General features: G+C 40.4%; 1 protein-coding gene across 1 annotated transcript in view; it reads right to left on the reverse strand.

Moving 5' to 3' along the window:
* NXF3 (nuclear RNA export factor 3) overlaps window positions 1–21,602 on the reverse strand; it is a 49,285-nt gene that overhangs the window by 22,132 nt on the left and 5,551 nt on the right. The window contains 20 exon segments of the mRNA XM_063084747.1: window positions 11,994–12,132; window positions 13,560–13,620; window positions 14,009–14,191; window positions 14,713–14,785; window positions 15,374–15,416; window positions 15,511–15,626; window positions 15,735–15,793; window positions 15,911–16,018; window positions 16,158–16,213; window positions 16,298–16,366; window positions 16,720–16,756; window positions 18,442–18,554; window positions 18,942–19,030; window positions 19,179–19,248; window positions 19,368–19,445; window positions 19,570–19,674; window positions 19,781–19,864; window positions 20,487–20,567; window positions 20,569–20,641; window positions 20,862–21,072. Coding sequence (XP_062940817.1) covers window positions 11,994–12,132; window positions 13,560–13,620; window positions 14,009–14,191; window positions 14,713–14,785; window positions 15,374–15,416; window positions 15,511–15,626; window positions 15,735–15,793; window positions 15,911–16,018; window positions 16,158–16,213; window positions 16,298–16,366; window positions 16,720–16,756; window positions 18,442–18,554; window positions 18,942–19,030; window positions 19,179–19,248; window positions 19,368–19,445; window positions 19,570–19,674; window positions 19,781–19,864; window positions 20,487–20,567; window positions 20,569–20,641; window positions 20,862–21,072 — 1,848 coding nt within the window.

A 21,602-nucleotide genomic window follows, 5' to 3' on the forward strand; every position in this document is an offset into this window, starting at 1 on the left:
TCATCAGATGAGTGGATACGGAAAATGTGGTACATCTACACAATGGAATACTACTCAGCTATAAAAACGAATGAAATACTGCCATTTGCAACAACATGGATGGACCTCGAGAGAATTATATTAAGTGAAACAAGTCAGGCACAGAAAGAGAAATACCACATGTTCTCACTTATTGGTGGGAGCTAAAAATTAATAAATAAATACACACACACACACACACACACACACACAAAACCGGGGGGGGGGGGAGAAGATATAACAACCACAATTACTCGAAGTTGATACGACAAGCAAACAGAAAGGACATTGTTGGGGGGGAGGGGGGAGGGTGAAGGGAGGGAGGTTTTGGTGATGGGGAGCAATAATCAGCTACAATGTATATCGACAAAATAAAATAAAATAAAATAAAAAATAAATAAATAATAAACGTGCTTAATTTAAAAAAAAAAAGTACTTGTTTTTGTGTGTGCTTGTATATGATTCAGTATCCAAATAGTTAGGGTATGAAGGCCATATTTTTGTCATTGATATCTCTTTTATTATAATTTAATCAGAGATAATCTGTATGACTTCAGTTTCTGGCATCTGATGACATTTGCCTTGTGGTCTAGCAGACAATCATTTTTTGTAAATGTCTAATATGTCCTGGTAAATATGTATATTTTCTATTTGTTGGGTTTTAGATTCAATGTAGTTCCATTAACTCAGCTTCTTAAATGAGGTTTTTCAACTCTTTTACTCGTTAGTTCTTTTTTGCTGTACCTGTTTTTTAAAAATGTGTGTTAATATCTCTTCCTATGAACATGAGTTTGCCATTTCCCCCTCTAATTATATCAATTTTTACAAACGTTGAGGCTATGTTAATAAATGCATATAGATTTTAAAATTTATATCATTCTGATGAATTATTCTTTTTGAGGTAAATAATATTTCTCAATGACTTCTTACCACTAATGAATTTTGCTGTAAATTCTATGTATGATATTATTACCAGTACACAAACTTTCTCCTGATTTGTATTTACTTACTTGGCATGTTTTTCACTCTTTTACTGTCACACTTTGTGTTCATTATGTTCCATGTACTTTTTTCTACATAAGAGAATTTTTGAAAAAATACAATGAGATTTTATTTTTTTAACAAAAACTTTACTCCACTTGCATTTACTCTTGTTACTGAAATATTCAGACTTATTTCTCCCATTTTATTTGGCATGTGCTTTTTACATTGTTTCTATCTTTTTTGCCTCCCCTACCTTATATTAGATTGATAAAAATGTCTTTATTTTAGTCAGTGTGCATAACATCCCCCCTAGCGATAACAAAGATGTTCATTACAACATTTTAATCCAATATTCATATGTTTGTTCTCAAATTTTGTCTAGAAATCTTGTCCACATCTCCCCCAAGAATTAATGACATATATTTTAAAAAACAAACAAACAAAAAACAGTAACTGCTCCTTTAGAGTTTCAACATGTTTAACAGTTTATTTTTGCTCACCGTTGCTTCTCTGATAACTTTTCTTTCTTCGGAGTTTAATATTCCTTTTTTTAAATGATATATTTTAGTGTTTTCAAACATTTATTTACTATTTTGTTTTGCTTTCCTTTATCAAGAATTCATCAGAGGTAAAGTTTTTCAGTCTTTTTCTGAAAATATCTTAATTTCACCTTTTCTCTTGAGTGATATACTTGAGCTAAATATGTAAATTCAGTTTAACTATTTTTTCTTAGTATTTTTAATGTACTATGCCATTGTCTCACACCATTGATTGTGGTTAAGGGGAAGTCTGAAGCTGCCATAATTTCACTGCTTGGTAAAAAATCTGTCTTCTCTTTGGCTGTGAATAAGAAATTCTTTTTGTTTTTGATATTTTGCATTTTCACCAGGATATGTCTAAGTAGATTTCTTTTTGTTTATTCCGATCAGAACTTTATGTGAGTCTTCAGTATGTGTAATCATGTCTTTTCTCGATTTTGGAAAATCTCAGTCATTATCTCCTTAAATGGATGGCTTTTCCCTCATTCTTTCAATTCCCATCTTCTAAAACACTTTTTATTATTTTTTCAGGTCTGTAGTTTTTATTATTTATTTATTTATTTATTTATTTATTTATTTATTACAAATATACATGAGATACAAAACTGATTGTCACCCCTCATGCCCATGATGTGAGGGCCAGGTTTATACTGGCAGCATAACCATTACCAGAAGTTGCTTTTGTACCCCATGTCCCCCAGCCAATTATCCCCAACCTCCCTCCTCCTCCCCCTTTCCACCCCCCACTCCACTTTGTAGCCCTAGAAATGTTCTCTCTCTCTGCAAGACCAACACACCACTGTGGTCTTTCTTTCCTTCCTTCTTTCTCTCTTTGCTCCCACTTATGCGTGAGTACATGTGGTATTTATCCCTCTGTGCTTTGCTTATTTCACTCAGCGTAAGTTTCTCCAAGTTCATCTGTGTTGTTGCAAATGGGAGCATTTCATTCTTTTTTATGGCAGAGTAGTATTCCATGATGTATAATTACCACAGTTTCCTTATCCAGTCATCTATTGATGGACATTTAGGTTGGTTCCATGTCTTGGCTATTGTAAACAGAGCTGCAATGAACATGGTAATGCAGATATCCCTTTGACTCTTAATAGACAAAATACGTTGGACATTTTCCTCACCACAAAAAGGAACCCTGCTTTCCTTATCTGTCAGCCCCCAAACACCCCTCTTTAACAGCCCTAGACAACCAATAATCTACTTGCTGTGTCCCTATAGATTTGCCTATTCTCTACATTTCATGTAAATGGAGTCATACAATATGATCAAATATTTGCAATTGTCCATTTCTTACCCTTTGCCTCAATTTAACCAAACTTTTTACTCAGGCTTTTTTTTCCTGCCTACAGGCCCCTCAACTTTAGATTCCACCAAGCCTGAGAAAGCACTAAAAGATAGAACATGCCCCCCTTATTAACTTTTCCTAAGAAATGATTTACCACAGCAACACACATTTCCTGTCCAACTACAGTGATCATGTAGTTAAATTACTCCCCTTCATATACCCAGCTATATCTTACTTACTGCTTACCATTTCCTATAGAATAAAGACCATTTCTTTTTTTATTTTTGAGATACTTGCAGTTCCCTAGTGCAGAGTATTTTTCCTACTGGTGTAGTTTTTCAGAGTAATATCCTTGCCTAAGTCTGGATTTGTTTTTATTTGGCAAACATGGGGTCCTTGTGATTAGATTCTTTTACTTAGCATGATAATATCAAGATTTATCCATGTTAAATATAAAGCATACATCAATTTTTCAACTTTTATTGTTTTTACTCTTTTTTACATTTCTTTTGTTGCAAAATAATATTATATATTATAAGTATTCCATATATTATCTACTTATTGGTTGTTGGAAATATTGTTCCCACTTTTCAGCTGCTATGAATAATGCTGATAAGCATTATAACTTTGTGTATAAGTTTTTATGTGGGCATATGTTTTTATCTCTCTTGGTTATATACCTAAGAAAGCAATTGCTGGATCATATGGTAACTATATGATTAAATTTTTGACAATACATGTAACTGTATTTCACAGGGACTGCACTATTTTGCAATCCCACCAGCAGGGTATGAGTGAGAGTTCCCATTTCTTCAAATTCTCACCACTACTTGTTATTGTACATCTTATTATAGTCATTTTAATGGTAGTAAAGTGATAACTCATGGTTTTGATTTGCATTTCCCTGATGGCTAATAATGTTGAGCATCTTTTTATGTTCTTATTGGTCATTTGAATATCTTTTCTGAAGAACTGTTTGAAACATTTTTTTATTGACACATAATTGATTATACATATTTGTGTGGTACAGTATTAAATATCGATGCCTATGTACAGTATGTGATGATCAACTCAAGACAATTAGCATACTCATCATTACAAAATGTGATCATTCTTCATGACCCATAACCAATTTCTTGCTAAGCCCACTCCCTCTCCCCCTTTCCCACCTCTAGTAACCACAATTCTGTTCTCTCATTTTGAAAGTTCAATGTATTATTTTGATCTGACTTTCTTTCTTATTTATTGATTTTTTTAGCTCCCACTTATAAGTGAGGATGTGTGGTATTTCTTCTTCTGTGCCTAGCTGCTTCACTTAACATAATTTTCTCCAAGCTCATCTATGTTGCTGCAAATGGCAGAATTTCATTCTTTTTTATGGCTGAGTGATATTCCATTGCATTTTCCATATCCAGTCATCTCTTGGTGGATACTTAGGTTGGCTCCATTGCAAATAGAGCTGCAGTGAACATGGGAGTGCAGGTAACCCTTCAACATGATGATTTCCGTTCCTTTGCCTATATACTCAGCAGTGGGATTGCTGAATAGTATGGCAGTTTTATCCTTAGTTGTTTGAGGAACCTCCATACTGTTTTCCATAGTGGCTGCACTAATTTACAGTCCCACTAACAGGGCAGAAGTGTTCCCCTTTCTCTGCATCTTCTCCAGCATTTGATATTCTCTGTCTTTTTGATAATAGCCAGTCTACCTAGAGTGAGATGACATCGCAATGTGGTTTTGATTCGCATTTCCATGATGATTGGTTATATTGAGAATTTTTTCACGTATCTGTTGGCCATTTGTATGTCTTCCTTTGACAAATGTCTATTCAACTACTTTGCCCATTTCTTTAAATGAATTACTTGTTTTTTCACTGCTAAATTGTTTGAGTTCCTGTATATTCTGGATATTAATCCCTTTTCAATGTATAGTTTGCAAAAATTAACTCAAAATGAATGAAAGACCTAAAGATAAAAGCTAAAAGTATAAAACTTTTAGGAGAAAACATAAGGGATTATCTTCATGACATTGGATTTGGCATTTCTTGGATACGACACTGTTACACTTCTCACTGTGTAACAGAGATGAAAAAAGATTACTCACAGCAACATGAATGCAATGAGAAGCCCAAAGGGACTGCACCTCAGCAACTCCTCTGTTAAAAGGAGAAAACTGGGTACAACACTGACTCAAAGTTAGCTTCTGTTTTTTATTGTAAGGACAAGGAAGTTTCACAAGAAAAATCAGTTGATTCAGTCATTTCAAAAGGACACAAAGACATGGACACTGTGACAAAAGTTATCTATGGCTAAGTATAGCTTCCGCAACGGAAACTAGTAGCATCATTTAAATCTAAGTATAATTGTCTAAAGTTTCTATCAACAAACAGCTTGCCCATAGCAAACATTTTTTTTTCACATTTTTCCCTATAGCAATTATTTAAAATCTCTTAACAGGAGCAGTATGTTAACCACGTGTTAGCTCTAAAATCATTACATTATTCAATCCCAACCTAAACAGTGATTGGAGTTGATTAGATGGACTGTTGCCTTGCTAGCTGTGGGCTTTTGCCCCCTGGCCTAGGACTTTTGCCCCATACATGCATTACCTAAAAACTGTATTCTAAAAATCAAATGAGAAACAAGATTTCTAACCCTGTACATGACACCAAAAGCACAGGCAATAAAAGAAAATAATAGATAAATTGGACTACATCAAAATTTAAATCTTTTGTGCATCAGGAGACACTATCAATGGAATGAAAAGGGAAAATATTTGCAAATCTTATATTTGATGAGGAATTTATATCCAGAATACTTAAAAATCTCCTACAACTAAACAACAAAAACAGCAACAACAAAAAATCAAATATAGACATAAACACCAGTAAAGCCTGCAAATAGAGGAAAAAATCTTAATCCTTATAACCAACCTCAGTGTAACAGAAGAAGCAAACACTCTACCAAATGACAAAATGTCAATGAAAAAATACTACAACTGCAAATAAACAAGAAGATATGCACTACTGAAGGAATACAGTAATGCTCAAATTTCACACTCCATGGAACAGGGAATCCTTGAAATGTCTGAAAAAGAATTCAGAGCAATGATCTTTAAAAAACTAGAAGAAATAAAAGAAGATTCAATTAGAGAACACAATGAAACAAGAAAAAATATCCAGAATATGAAGGAGGAAATCTACAAACTGATTAATACACTAAAAAAGAGTGTAGCAGACCTCCTAAAAATGAAAGATTCACTCAGTGAAATAAAAAACACAACAGAGAGCTTGAGCAGAGGGGAAGAGCAAGCAGAAGAAAGAAATTCAGATCTCGAAAATGGTCTTTTTGAAATAACCCAGGCAGACAATTAAAAAAAAGGAAAAAAAGATTTAAAAATAATGAGTAAAATCTAAGAGAGATAGCAGAAAACCCCAAGCACTCTAGTATCCTAATTGTGGGTATTCCTGAAGTGGAGGGAAAAGGAAAAGGTATTGAAAACCTAGTCAAGGAAATAGTAACAGAAAACTTCACAAGTGTAGGGAGAAATACAGACCTTCAGATCCAGGAAGCTCAAAGGTCTCCAAACAGATTCAATCCAAAAAGGTCCTCCCCAAGACACATTATAGTTAAATTTGCAAAGCTCAAAGACAGAGAATTCTAAGAGCAGCAAGAGAAAAGAGTCAAGGCACATATAGGGGAGCCCCCATCAGACTAACAGCAGACTTCCCAGCTGAAACCCTAAAGGCCAGAAGCAAGTGAAATGATATATTCAAATACTAAAAGAAATACTGAAAGAAAATACGAAAAGAAAAAAAAAATTGCCAGTCAAGAATTCTTTATTCAGCAAGGATCTCCTTCAGAAATGAGGGAGAAATAGTGTATTTCCCAGGTAAACAAAAGTTGTGAGAGTTCACCACCACACAACTAGCCCTGCAAGAAATTCTCAAGGGAGTCCTTCATCTTGAATCTGAATAATGATGACCACTATTACAAATACACAAGAAAGAGCAAAACCCACCATTAAAACAAAACTGCCAATGAGGAAGAGAAGCTAAATAATGCCACAGTAAATCTCCAACTAACAATGAAGAAGAGAAATAAATGGGGAAGTAATGATCAAAAACTATTTAAATCATCTAAACAGAAAGCACTTAAATGACAGGAATTAAACAATACTTTTGAATATTACCCTAAATGTGAATGGATTAAACTCCCCTTTCAAAAGACACAGACTGACTGATTGGATTAAAAAGCTAGACCAAAGTATATGCTGTCTCCAAGAGACCCACATCAGTTGTAGAGACACACACAGATTAAAAGTGAAAGGATGGAAAAAGATATACCATGCAAATGGAAACCAAAAACAAGCAGGAGTAGCTATTCTTATATCGGACAAAATATACTTTAAACCAAAAACATAAAAAGAGGCAAAGAAGGTCACTATATAATGATAAAAGGATCTATCCAGATAGAAAGCATAGCAATCATAAATATATATGCACCCAATACTGGAGCACCCAGATATATAAAGCAAATACTCTTAGACCTAAAGAAAGAAATAGGCCCCAATACATTAATAGTGGGTGATATGAACACTCCTCTCAGTATGGGACAGATCTTCCAGGCAACAAATCAACAAAGAGACACAGGATTTAATCTACATCCTAGACCAACTGGACCTGGCAGATATAAACAGAACATTTCACCCAACAACTAAAGAATATTCATTCTTCTCATCAGCTCATGGGACATTCTCCAAGATAGACCACATATTAGGTCACAAATCTAGTCTCAGCAAATTTTTTAAAAAATGAAATCATTCCAAGTATCTTTTCATACCACAATAGACAAAAGCTGGAAATTAATAATAAGCAAAACTCTGAAAACTGTAAAGTACATGGAAACTAAACAATAGGCTCCTGAATGACCTATGGGTCCAAGAATAAATTAAACAGGAAATCAAAAAATTTCTTGAAACTAATTAAAATAAAGACACATCATATGAAAACCTGTAGGACACTGCAAAAGCAGTACTAAGAGACAAATTTATTGCAATAAATGTTTACATCAAAAGAATGGAAAGACTTCAAATAAATGATCTAACACTATGCCTCAATGAACTTGAAAGCCAACAAAAATCCAAACCTAAATGTAGTAGATGGAAAGAAATAATTAAGATCAGAGCAGAACTAAATGAAATAGACACCCAGGAAACAGTAGAAAAGACCAATGAAACAAAAAGTTGGATTTTTGAGGAGATAAATAAAATAGACAAACCATTAGCTAGGTTAACAGAAAAAAAAAAAAAGAAGAGAGAAGATCCAAATAACAAAAATCAGAAATGAAAAAGGAGACATTACAACTGATATCACAGAAATACAAAGAACCATTAGAGATTATTATAAACAACTGTATGACAACAAATATGAAAATCTGGATGATACGGAAAAGTTTCTAGACACATACAAACTACCCAGGCTAAACCAAGAAGACATAGAAAACCTGAACAGACCAATAACATGCAATGAGATTGAAGTGGTAATCAGCAATCTTCCAACAAATAAAAGTCCATGTCCAGATGGTTTTATAGCTGAATTCTATCAAACTTTTAAAGAGGAGTTAATACCAATTCTCCTCAAACTATTCCAAACAACTGAAGCAGAAGCTACTCTCCCAAACTCATTCTGTGAGGCCAACATAACTCTAATACCCAAACCAGATAAAGACACACAAAAAAAGATAATTGCAGGCCAACATCCTTCATGAACATAGATGCAAAAATCCTCAACAAAATATTAGCAATCAGAATACAGCAACACATCAAAAAATTTATACAGCATAATCAAGTGGGATTAATCCTAGGAATGCAAGGATGGTTTAAAATATGAAAGTCAATAAATGTGATCCATCACATCAACAAACTCAAGGACAAATACCATATGATTATCTCAATAGATGCTGAAAAAGCATTTGACAAAATTCAACATTCCTTCATGATAAAGACTCTCAACAAATTAGGTATCGAAGGAAAGTATCTCAACATGATAAAAGCCAACTGTGACAAGCCCACTGCCACTATCATTCTGAATGGGTAAAAACTGAGGGCCTTTCCTTTAAGAATAGGAACAGGACAAGGAGGCCCATTCCCACCACTTCTATTGAATATAGTACTGGAAGTACTAGGCAGAGAAAGAAATATAGGGAATCCAGATTGGAAAAGATGAGGTCAAACTGTCTCTATTTGCCAATGACATAATACTATATTTAGAAAAACCTAAATACTATCCAAAAACTCCTAGAGGTGGTTAATAAGTTCAGTAATGTTGCAAGATACAAAATAAATGCCTCCAAATGAGTTGCATTTATATACTCAAATAATGAACTCACAGAAAGAGAAATAAAGAAAGTAAGCCCATTTACAATTGTCATGAAAGAAACAAAATACCTGGGGATCAATTTAACCAAGGAGGTAAAAGATCTCTACAATGAGAACTACAAACCACTAATGAAAGAAATTAAAGAAGACACAGAAAGATGGGATGATGTTCCCCTCTTGTGGGTTGGAAGAATTAACATTGTGAAAATGTCTATACTAACCAAAGTTATCTACAGATTCAGTGCAGTCCCCATCAAAATACCAATGACATTCTTCACAGAAGTGGAAAAAACAATCTTAACTTTTATATTGAACAACAAAAGACCCCAAATAGCCAAAGCAATCCTGAGGGAAAAAAAGTAAAGCCAGTGGAATCATTACCTGAATTCAAATTATACTACAAAGCTATTGTAACCAAACAGCATAGTACTGGCATAAAAGTAGACACTCAGACCAGTGGAGCTGAGCTGAGAACCCAGAAATCACCCCTCAGGCTTACAGCCATCTGATATTGGACAAAGGCAACAAAAATCTGCATTGGGGAAGACTGCTTCTTCAACAAGTGGTTCTGGCAAAATTGGATATCCATATGCAGAAGAATGAAACTAGATATGCACCTCTCACCATATACTAAAATCAACTCAAAATGGGTTAAAGACTTAAGCATAAGACCTGAAACTGTAAAATTACTAAGGGAAAATATAGGTGAAACACTTCAGGAATTAGGACTGGGGACAGACTTTATGAACATGAGCCCAATGGCACAAACAACAAAAGAAAAAATAATCAAACAGGAGTACATCAAACTAAAAAGCTTCTGCACAGCACAAAGAAAACAATCAACAGAATGAAATGACAAACTACAGAGTGGGAGAAAGTTTTTATGAACTATGCATCCAACAAGGGACTAATATCCATAATATCAAGGAACTCAAGCAATTACACAGTCAAAAAATAAATAACCCAATTAAAAAATTGGACAAAGGAGCTGAATAGACATTTTTCAAAGGAAGACATACAAATGGCCAATAGGTACATGGAAAAGTGCTCAACATCACTAGTTATCAAGGAAATGCAAGTTAAAGCCACATTGAGATACCATTTCACCCCAATTAGACTGGCTATAATCAAAAAGACAGTGAATAACAAATGCTGACAAGGGTGTGGAGAGAAGGGAACACTCCTGAACCATTGGTGGGACTGTAAATTAGTACAACCACTGTGGAAAACAGTATGGAGGTTTCTCAAACAACTACAGATAAATCTTCCATACGATCCAGCATTCCCACTTTTGGGTATATACCCAGAGGAACGGAAATCATCACTTGGAAGGGATACCTGCACTCCCATATTCATCGCAGATCTGTTTGCAATAGCCAAGACATGGAAACAATGTAAATGTCCATTGATGGATGATTGGATAAGGAAACTGTGGTACATATACACAATGGAATACTACTGTGCCATAAAAAAGAATGAAATTCTCCCATTTGAAACAACATGTATGAGCCTGGAGAAACTTATATTGAGTGAAATAAGCAAAGCACAGAGGGATAAATACCACATGTATTCACTCATAAGTGGGAGCTAAGAGAGAAAGAAGGAAGGAAAGAAAGTCCACAGTGCTCTGTTGGACTTGCAAAGGGAGAGAACATACCTTGGGATACAAAGCAGACTGGGGATGAAAGGGATGGGGGAGGAATAGGGGAAAATTGGGTGCGGGACATGAGGTACAAACACAATTTGTGGTAATGGGCATGTTGTCAATATGAACCTTTCCTTCACATCTTGGGCATGAGGGGTGACAATCAGCTTTGGATGTCATGAATATTCATAAACAATAAAAAAATTACACACACACACACACACACATATATATATATATGTAAAACCTCCTATAACTCAACAACAAAAACAACAACAAAAAACCTCAATTCAAAAATAGATGAATGACTTAAATAGACAGTTCTCCAAAATTGATATACAAATAGCATGAAAGTTTTCAAATATGTTCTGGGGAAAGAGCCAAGGGTGTGGCTGGAAACCTTCTGCTGAAGACATTAGATGTGTAACTAATATAGCCAATGAACACTTTAAGCTGAATCCAGGAATAGAGATAGAGTTATCCAGAAAGTATCTATGGAGAATTTTCTTGTCTGATGGCATGGATCTCCTTGATATGCACAGGAGACCCACAAGATTTGTAGAAAATATGTTATACCACCAAAAACCCTGCCAGCTTTGCATGAAGTCAACAAGTGAGGGACAAAACTGAAGAAAGTTTGTCAGACTTCTGGGATTTTACAGTCAATAGAAAGGATGATAGAACTACTTGGCTGCTAACGTGTCATCCTTCAAGAAAAAGGAAGAATGACCCCGAGGGCAGAGCCACAGATACACAAGCAGAGGCCGGAGAGGACAGTGCTGTCTCCACGGGTCCAGAGAACAAAGTGTCAAGCCACGGAGGATAATTCTCAGGCCTTGAAACCTAATGGAATTTATCCTGCTGGGTTGCAAACTTGTTTGGGACCAGCGACTCCTTTAATCCTTTCATATTCTCTCTTTCCGAATGAGAACGTGTATCCTATGCCTACCCCACCAATAAATTTTGGAAGTACATAACTCGTTTCCTGGTTTTACAGGTTCACAGATGGAGAAGAATTTTGCACCCACATAGATCATAGTCAGAGTCTCACCCATACCTGATTTAGATGATTTAGATAATGAGATTTGGGGCTTTTTGAGCTGATGACATTTAAATGGGAAATTTGACTTACAGTTGAGGCTGGGATGTGTCAACTTTTGAAGATGGTGGAATGGGGTGAATGCAGTTTTCACATAAGATGGATGGGAATTTTCAGGGCCAGAGGGCACAATGTAGGGGGTTGAAGAGTGGCCTCTAAAAAATATGTCCATCTGGAACCTCGGAATGTGAAATTATTTGGAATAAAGGTGGTTTCAGGCATTAATGTAGGAATCTCAAGATGAAATAATACTGGATTAGGGTGGACTCCAATCCAAAAATGGGTGACCTTGAAAGGGAGAGAAAAGGAGAAAACACAAAGACACAAGGAAGAAGGCCATGTGAAGAGAGAGGCAGAAATACAAGTTATGCTGCCACAAGCTAAAAAAAACCCAGCAGCAATCAGAAGCTGGAAGAGGCAAAGAAGGATTCTCTTCTTAGAGACTGTTGAAGGAGCATAGCCTTGCTCACATCTTAATTTTAGATTCCTGACCACCAGAACTGTGAGAAAATAAATTACTTCAGTTTTAAACCACCCGGTTTGTGGTACTTTATTATGGCGGCTTTAGTAAACTAATATTCTCACCAATATAGAGACACATGCCTGCACACACGAACTATGTATTTTTTCTGAAAATAACAATCTTTAGATTTCTTTTCTAATGTTTTGTAGTTATGTTTGAATAGCCTTTCATAGATTTCTTGGGTATTACTATTGCTTTCAATAACAATTCGAGATTAATATCAGTTTCCCCTCTCTCTACTGATTTCTTTGTATATCAAGAACATTAATCCTATGTCAGTCATACACATGGGCAGTTTTTCTTCTCAAGTTTTCGTGTGTTCTTTAATGCTGTTTTCCCTCAAATGCTTTTTTTTTAAAATTTAAATAGATTTGTATAGCTAAGAAAGAAATATTGTTCTCTACATAAAAATATTTGACTAATACACTAGGGACATAAAACACCAGCCCCCAGGTTTACTGGGGTTAGAGAGAGGCCCCACCTCAGAAGCCACACAGCCCTTTGGAGAATAGCTCTGGCCTAAAGGTGCATTCAGAATTTGAGTCTCTACTCCACTATTTCCCAGAAGTTGCTTACCCTCTCCAAGTGTCCCTTTTCTCCTCTGTAGATCAGAGACAGTAATGCCCACTTTGAATGGATTTTGCAGGGATTTGACAGAACAGGCAACATTACTCTTAATTATGAAAAGAAACAATAACTCTGGCAGGGGGTCGGGGGAGCATACAAATAAGCTTGAACAACTGGCCCTTTGGGTAGATAAGAGTCAGCCCTATGAGGTAGGCTTTGGCTATCCAGCCCCAACCAACCTCCCAGTTCAGTAACAGTAAAAATATTCATGAAGGAACAAAAACACAACAAAGATGATGAAGATGAAGATAATGACCCCCAAGGGTTTTTTCTCAGGGCTTTGTTCTCAGGATCCTGGATCAGTCTGTGTGAGGGCCTCCTCTGGGATCTTGCCCATGGCCTGGAGGAAGTGAAGGAGGGAGTTGGGAGATCAACAGAACCAGGCACTCTGAGTTTCATCCCCAGGCCACCTGTTCTCCATTCACTTGGCCTGAATTCCCAGACCTCACCTTAGGCACAGCAAGACCCTGAGCAGATCTGCTATAGTCCCAGTGGTTGTCATGAAGGCACCTGGGATAGAGGAAGGACAGGTGACATCCATTAAGACCCAGGAGAGACACTCTGACAGCACAATGCTATTTCCTAATCTATGCAACAGAAACATGCCTCCATGTTTACTGGAACATATGCAGCAGAATATACATTGTAGCACAGTGTGTGATGGGAAAACACAGCTGAAAAGCCAAATGTCTCACAGTAAAAGAGGGAGGTCTGTGAAATTTAGAGAAGTACCATGCACTTATTCAAAACAGCTAGATAACTTAATATGAACTGAGAGAAGAATGCTCAGTGTAATAATAAGTGAAACAAAGAAGCAAAACCAATTACCTGAAAGTTCCCATTATTCATTCCCTGCTCCTCCCAGCTTATACTATCATTGTGCACACCTAGCACTCACTTCTGGGACCACTCAAGGCCCATCCCAGACTGGGTGGAGAAAGCCTGCACCATTTCCTGCTGCTCCTTGGAGAGGGTGTGCATGGAGCTGGAGGAGGATGTGAGCATTGGGATGGAGAAGATACTCTGCGTCTCTTTGGTGCTAGCATTCCTCACAATTAGCTCATCGTTCACAATGGACAGACTGGAGGAAAGATGGACCCTCAGACAATTGGACAAATGGACAGTCCAACACTTCCAACAATGATCCTGTTTCCTCTGCCACTCGGCAACCAGATTTCTTCCAAATCCCTACTTTGCCTACTTCTCAGATTCTACGTCTGGTACCGTTTACCTCTGCCACAGAGCCCACTTTTGGAGACACCGTCTACACACTACGCTAGATTTGTAGGGTTGTCTATAACACAAGGGTGATTCACTCACATTTGCCCTTTACGACAGCCCAAGGGGAGTAGACAGTGTAATCACTATTTTCAGAGGGAGACAATTGAGTTACAGAGAGGTCATAAGACTTCACTAAAGTCACAGAGCTAGTGAGTACTATGTTGGGAAAGAATCCATATTCTGACTCCAGAGTCTACACTCTTAACTATTAGACTAGACTGCTGGTTTTTGGCATTACTGATAACACCTCTAGGACTCTGCTGCCACATTCCCACACCTGTGATGGTTGTTCCCATGTTGCACCCACAACACAGCACTTACCTGGAATTGCTGGTAGGGATAGTGATGAAGGTCCGAGTGAAGGCATGAACAGAACCCTGTGACTTTCCTTCTACTTCAAGGACAATAAACAACAATATCTCCTTAGAGCTACACGTGCTTTACACACTCACGCAGCATTCCCTAGTCAGCATCTTACTTGACACTCACTCTGAAGGGGGCCAGACTGAGACAATTGTTCACTTGTAGTCAACAGGGCATGGCAGGAATGGGGAGGCAACAATGGGAACAATCTGCTCCCTGTGATAGGGCCCCTAACATATGCAGGGGACCCTGTGACAACCACTTCACAAGTTCATTCCTGTTTCACAGTAGCACAAGAGATAGGCATTATTAGCACATTGTGTAGACGAGGAATCTGAGCTGTTAGGTAACCAAACCAAGTTTGCAGAGTAAGGACCTGAGATTAGAGGCATTGAACTCCACAGCCCGTGTCCCTAATGCCTCAGCTGTGTGGAGCAGACAGATGTGGACCCAGGTCAGACCAGGACAGTTCAGGGGCAGACTGGGGGCAGGAGAACACACAGGGCAGAACAGGAAGGCAAGGAACAGAATCAGGGAAGCTGGGAGAACTCAGAGAGGGAGTCTAGCAAAGGGGAGGGAGCAGCGGGGGCTGTGGAGAGAGTACTCTACAGTCACTCACCTTCCTTGAATACCCCGTTGACAGAAGAGCAGAGAATCGTTTCCTGAAGGGGAAGAACTTGGGAGCTCAGGATCCTCCTTAACCTCCTACCACCTCCTTCTCTCTGGTGCTGCCCAAGGGAGGAAGCAGGTGCTCACCATCTGGATGCACATGTCCACCACGAAGGAGCTGAGTTCATGCTGAGTTTTGGGCAACACACTGAGGGAGTCCACGATGTCACGTTTTGTGTGCTTCAGCAGCTACCTCCCCAGGTCTGTAGAAGGGGGCAGAAGAGGAGATCTGGGCCTGCCACACCCTGACCTTTGGCCCCTATGATTGTCTCCTTCACTCCCCGCCCTTACCCTGCCAGTCACACACTTACAGGGGTCCTTCAGCTTCTTCATATTCCTGTCATCCTTGAAGTACTTGCACAAGCTGATCCTAGAAGAAAAAGAGGAGCAGAAGGTGGTAAGCCAGTGCGGGTATTTTCAGGAGCTGGCCTGTGTCTGCTGGGGAGCCACATGGGCCCAGAACAGAATCTGAGCTGTGGTACTCAACGGGGCTGGGTGTTTGAGGTTGAAGGGAATGGTCAGAGAGAAGCAGGCCTCATTGTGGTAAGCTGCAAGGAGATCCTTTCGATCACCAGAGTCATAGATCAAGTAATACCTGTGGAGGAGGAAGGGGGACAGGCTATCTCTGTACTCTGGGCTGAAATGAGACTTGAAATTCCCCCTGAGAAGGCCTGTGTTTGGATGGCCTCACCTGTCCAAGTTTTTCCCTTACTTGTGGTCCCAGGAATAATTACTGCTACAGGAACTGCAGTACCAGACTCTTCAGTGTCTCAGATCCAAAGAAGCTTCTCTAAAATAAAGAGTCCTCAGGACCACAGCTATCACCCTCTACTCATGGTACCACCTGAAACCTTGCTTAATCCTCCCTCCTCACCTTGCAGGTTGGTAACCTTTTGTGGGCCTCAATGCCATAGAAGGTTGGTCTCGGTGACTCCTCGTCATCCTGGGGAAGATGAGAGGAAGTCAGCAGTGCAGATCAAGGAGGCAGTGATGGATGATCAGGGAAAGGGATAGGTGCAGGAGAGGGTGAAGGTCAAAGGTCATGTATGAAAAGGCCCTGTATGGGCAGGACTACAGTTGAGGTTGTCATCAGGGGTCCCTGAAGCCTGTGGATAACTTGTGTGAAGAGGCTCCATAGCCTTTGTAAGGTTCCCACATGGATCTGCATTACCTTTCCTCACCCCCTTGAGTTTTAAAGGTCAGATGGAAAACATTGCAAGACCTAAAGGGATTAAGGGCAGTTGGGGGCAGTGTCAGTGACAATTAGAGGTGTCAATGATCAAGGAATGCACTTACCAGGCATAATAACTTGGGGAACAATTCCAGGATGGAGCTGCCAAAAATCAAAACAAAATAGACAAAAGTAAGTGAAACTGTGGAGCTCCTCTGCCTCATGGAAGCACACTGACAATAAAGACACAGCCTACTATGTCCCACCCACACACCAGTTCCCTCGCTGCTCCAGCCCTGGTCAGCTCCCCTATGGACTGACCCAGAGGAAGATCTCCTTCTATTCATCTCTCTCTTTCTCACTCATCTTCTCTATCTTCCTCTCACTCTCTCTCTGTCTCTGACTCTCTCATCCAATCTCTGTCTCTTTCATCTTCTTTCTGTCTCTGTCTCTGTCTCTCTTTCTCTCTCTTTCTGTCTTTGTCTCTCTTGCTCTCTCTCCTCCCTCCCCTTCTTCCTGGGTAGCTCCCACCTAGACCGCCCTGGCTTCCTCCTTCAGTGCCATAACCAGTGTCATTTGGAACCCGGGCTTCCTCCAAGTCCCCAAGGAAGGCTCCAGAGGAAGCAGGGTCCAGGATTCTGCCGGGCCTGGCATGGCCAAGACCAGGTCATTCCCCAAGGAGCACCCAGATGCTGAGGCAGGGAGAGGAAGGCAGGGCCATGGATGCAGAAAGCAAGAGAGGGTGGTGGAGGGAGAGAGGGGGAGACATAGGAGAAGACAGGCAAAGGAGAAAGAGGAAGCAAAGCAATGGGAAGGGAAAGGTGGTGGGGACAGGGAGGAAGAAGGAAGACAACCTGCCCGAGGTTGGCCCTGGGGCCTGAGGTAGGACTGGAAAACATGCAGCTGTTGGGCTGGGCCCACCGGATGCAGGTTGAGCCTTTGTCACCTGTGTGAGGAGTAGCCACACGGACAGGAGACCTTCCCCAGCATGGGGTTGAGGTCTGGGGCCCCCACTTATGCTCACCATGTTCTCTCCTGATGGTTGCTGTGCACCTGTGCCTGTCTGAGTCAGTGCCTTGTCGGAGGAATCCTACCCATCTCGGGCTATCAGGGCTTCTCTGAAGGGTCGGGCAAGATGATGTGACACGTGGACTGAAGGAAGGAGGGAGGGCTGTGCCCCCTGAAAGGCCTGTCCTGCTGTCTCCTCAACCTCTTCTGTCCTCTGCCTTCCACTCCTGCCTTGGGAAGCCCTCTGCTCACTGGCGGTGACCCACTTCTGGTCCCCTGACTCCGGAAACCCAAGCTTCTCCCAGAGGAGGGCCTAGCTTCTTTCTCTGAGCCAGAGGAATGGATGTCATGACAGCAGTCACCCAGGTCCTCAGCCCTGAACCTGGGGCAGGAAGCCCCCGTATCAGCCTGGGGCAGGTGGGGGACCTTTTTGGAGCAAGGGAAGGAGGACCCATCTCAGCACAGGGCAGGGAAGCTCCATCTCAGCATGGAGGCATGAGGCCCTGGGCTGGAAGACCCTTCTCAGTCCAGGCACCAGCATGTGGCTCAAGGCTTTACATGCCTGGTTCTGGTGAGGATGGGGAGCCCTGCTTCCTGTAGCACACTCATGGAGGGCAGGCTGGATGAGGCTGGGTGCCGAGAGGCGGGAAACACCCCAGACCAGGAGAAAAGGTGAGCAGGTCAGAGGAAGGAAAGGAGACCTCTAAGCACAGAGGAGAGACAGAGGGAGAGGGGATGGTGTAGGGCCTATGGTCTCCCAGAGAACCAGGGCTGCCTTCTGCAGACAGCACCACAGCTGGAGCTCAGGCTCCTAAGGGGTGACAGAGGGTTCAACTGACTTTATGTTGTTGGACTTATATACCAGGAAGGTAGTGCACGGGAGGTTTCTGTCTGCACATATCTCTTCTGGCTGCAGTTCTTTCCCCTTGTTCGTCTCTCTTGCAAACTCCACCTGTAATTATGTGGAAGAACCATATGGACAGGGAAAGAGAGATAGGATGGCCTTTCACTGCCAGTCCCCTTCCTTGCTGACAAAAACCCTTTCCTGCCTCGTCACCACCCTAATGAGCCCTCCCATCTTCCCTTCAAAGAACAATCTGAGTATTACAACTCACCTCATTTTCAGAGCTGAAGATTTTGGTGTTGGGGGCCTTTGGCATAGTGTCAGACAGGCTAACCAGTTGGTATGGTTTGTTGCTGCTTGGGTTCAAGGGCAAAAGCTATGATGGGAAAAGAGGTAGAATGAAGGCCCCAAAAGGGGATATCTGAGACCAATCTGCCTTCTAGATGATCTTTCCCACCTTCACCCTCAACCCTAGCAATGGGCATAAGGCCTTACCTTAGTTATGTTCTCTTCATGGATCTGCTGGGAGGCAGCCATGCATTTTCTAGGATTCATTGCCATTTCAATGCCACGGGTCATCAAGTCTCCAGAAAGCAGAAAAGAAGGAATCAAAAAAGGCTGAGAGGGGGCCACCTGGACAAGCGCCAGCACCTACACCTGCCCAGGTTACAATCCCTAAGTCTCCTGCCCAGGCAGATCCCTCTGCTCTAGAATTACTGCTGTGAGCCATACCTGAGCCAAAGGGGAGTCCCTGGATTCCAAGAGCTTGCTGGGAGATGTCACATTTTTTGTTCGTGGTCAGCTGCAGAGACAGAGATGGAATTCACTGGTTCTGAGGCTGAGGTGGTGAAGGGGGCAACATGTGGGTAAAGAAATGTGGGTCTGTCTGTAGGTGCACAACTTGTCTTGAGTCTGCATTACCTTTATCTGCTCCACCTTTTCAGGCTTCAGCTCCTGCATAGAGCATGGTACATCAGAGAGGCTGACAAATACTGATATCTGCAGAGAATAAAAGAGAGGCTGGATAAACACCAGAAACTCTGAGCTCCAAGATCAAGCAAGACTTCATCCCTGTCCTGCACTCTTGCTCCTATCTAGCCTTGTTCATTCCCTTGACACACACCTTTTTGTTATCCTCATCCCAAATCTTGCCACTGATATTCTTCAATGCAAAGGTCATGCTGGCATTCTCAACGAAGAACTGGGCCTGCCTTTTCTCATAGTGAAACTACAGGGAGAGGAGCGAGAGAAACAGAATATGAGTCCAGAGTCCCTGCTCATTCAGTCTGCCACCTGTCCTTTTTTCTCTCGTCTGCCTCACTGCCCTCTCTTACCTCAACTGCTGTGAAGGGGACACTGCATTGGCTCTGAATCAAATTCAGCAGCCACTTCTCATCATATTCTGTGCCAAATGGAATCTAGAAGCAAAGGAAAGGATGGGAGAGGAGACTGACATAATGGAGTTAAAGGTTAAAATTAGACCCAAAAATGTTCCTTTTATACCTTTTTTCAGGCCTTAAAATAATTTCTAAAGCTAGGACAACATCCATTATTTCTAATTTTTATACCAGACACGGATTTCCTAAATACTCTTTTTATTCAAACAATGTTCATCAAATAACCAACTTAAGATACTTAACATCAACTTTCTTTTAAAAAGTCTGAAGAGATCGTATCCAAGGCAGACCTGGCCTGCTCCTCTGACAAAGGCTCCAGAGAATGAACGCCCCCACCCACCCATGCTCAGTTTGAGCCAAACCAAGGCATTCGGTGTGGAGTTGCTCCATCTCTTTAGCGTTAGTTTTCTCCTTTGCTTATACACAACTTCTTCTGTTCTCCCTGCAGTCAGCCTATTCCCCTTACATTACTTCTCTGAATTTTCCCTTAGATGATCTAGGATGTTAACTTCTAGCAATAAAAAGGACAGATTACCAAATCCTCTGAGCCCAGAAAAGTACCTAGTGTCTCTACACAAGTTCAACACAACTCCCCCTGTTCTTCCTCTTTTGAATTTTAGATCCATTTTTCTAGGACACTCACAGTGATCTTGAACCAGCTCCCTGAAGTCCCATCCTGCCTGTTCCCCTCCTTTCTTCTCTCTGGAAGTTTTTGCTCTCTCTCCCATGTTGTCAAGGGCTTGGAATTGTTTATGAAAATTACGCTTCTGATGATAAGGTGGAATAGCATAGAGAGTGCTGTAGGTAAGTGGAGAAAAGAAAGTAGTCTGCATATGCTCAGAGAGTCTTCTATACACATTTGCCCCACTGATACCAGGACTACAACAAAGTTTGCACAACCATTAATCTGATCCTGTCATTCTTCACTCTGCCAGGTTAGAGAGAAGAATGACATATTTAACTGCAGGGTTATGTATGTCACTGGCAGTACATTGTCACCATGCTACTGGTCACTTACTATCTTACTCAAGAGTCTACATGGGCATCACTCATTGACGGATCTCCAACTTGCCGCTGGTGGGATGAAAGATGCATGCCAAAACTGGCTTGTTCAGACCAATTGTTGTATCTCCTTCATAAAATACCCCAGCATCTTGCTTTTCTTTGAACGTTGTTAACTTGGTGATCGTGCACTGAAATCGAGAACAGCACATCAATATTTGGAATACCTGAAAATTTTCAGAGAAAATATAATGGCTAATGAAGAAATATCATAAATTTTTGTAACCTAGAAAAATATATAACACAATACCAAAAAGGTTGAAAAACCTTACTGTGGTTCCACTTCCTGGAAGATGAGAGGTGGGGAGCACTCACAGTCAAGGAGAAAACAAGCACAACAAGAAGGATTTGTGTCAAGGTCCTAATCTGTGATGTTAGTCCCTGCTCTGCCCTTTTCAGACTAAGTGATCTGGGACAAGTTGCTTATCATCTGAAACCCTCATCTCCAGTCCTCTGTTTGAGGGATAATAAAATCTACCCTAAAAGTTTGTTGCTATAGCTCAAAGGCCAAAGGCAAGTTCCCTGCTTGAATAAAGAATTAGAGAAATGAAAGATAGGTCTGAAGAAAATATCTGGAATGAATCTTGAAGATACATAATTATGGAGAATAGCAAAAGAGAGGTGGAGAGAATCAAAGAAAATGTATTAAGCATACCTAATACATGTTTAATTGAGTCCCAGAAATAAGGAGAGTGAA

Source organism: Cynocephalus volans, chromosome X, assembly GCF_027409185.1.
Source record: "Cynocephalus volans isolate mCynVol1 chromosome X, mCynVol1.pri, whole genome shotgun sequence".
NCBI lineage: Eukaryota > Metazoa > Chordata > Mammalia > Dermoptera > Cynocephalidae > Cynocephalus > Cynocephalus volans.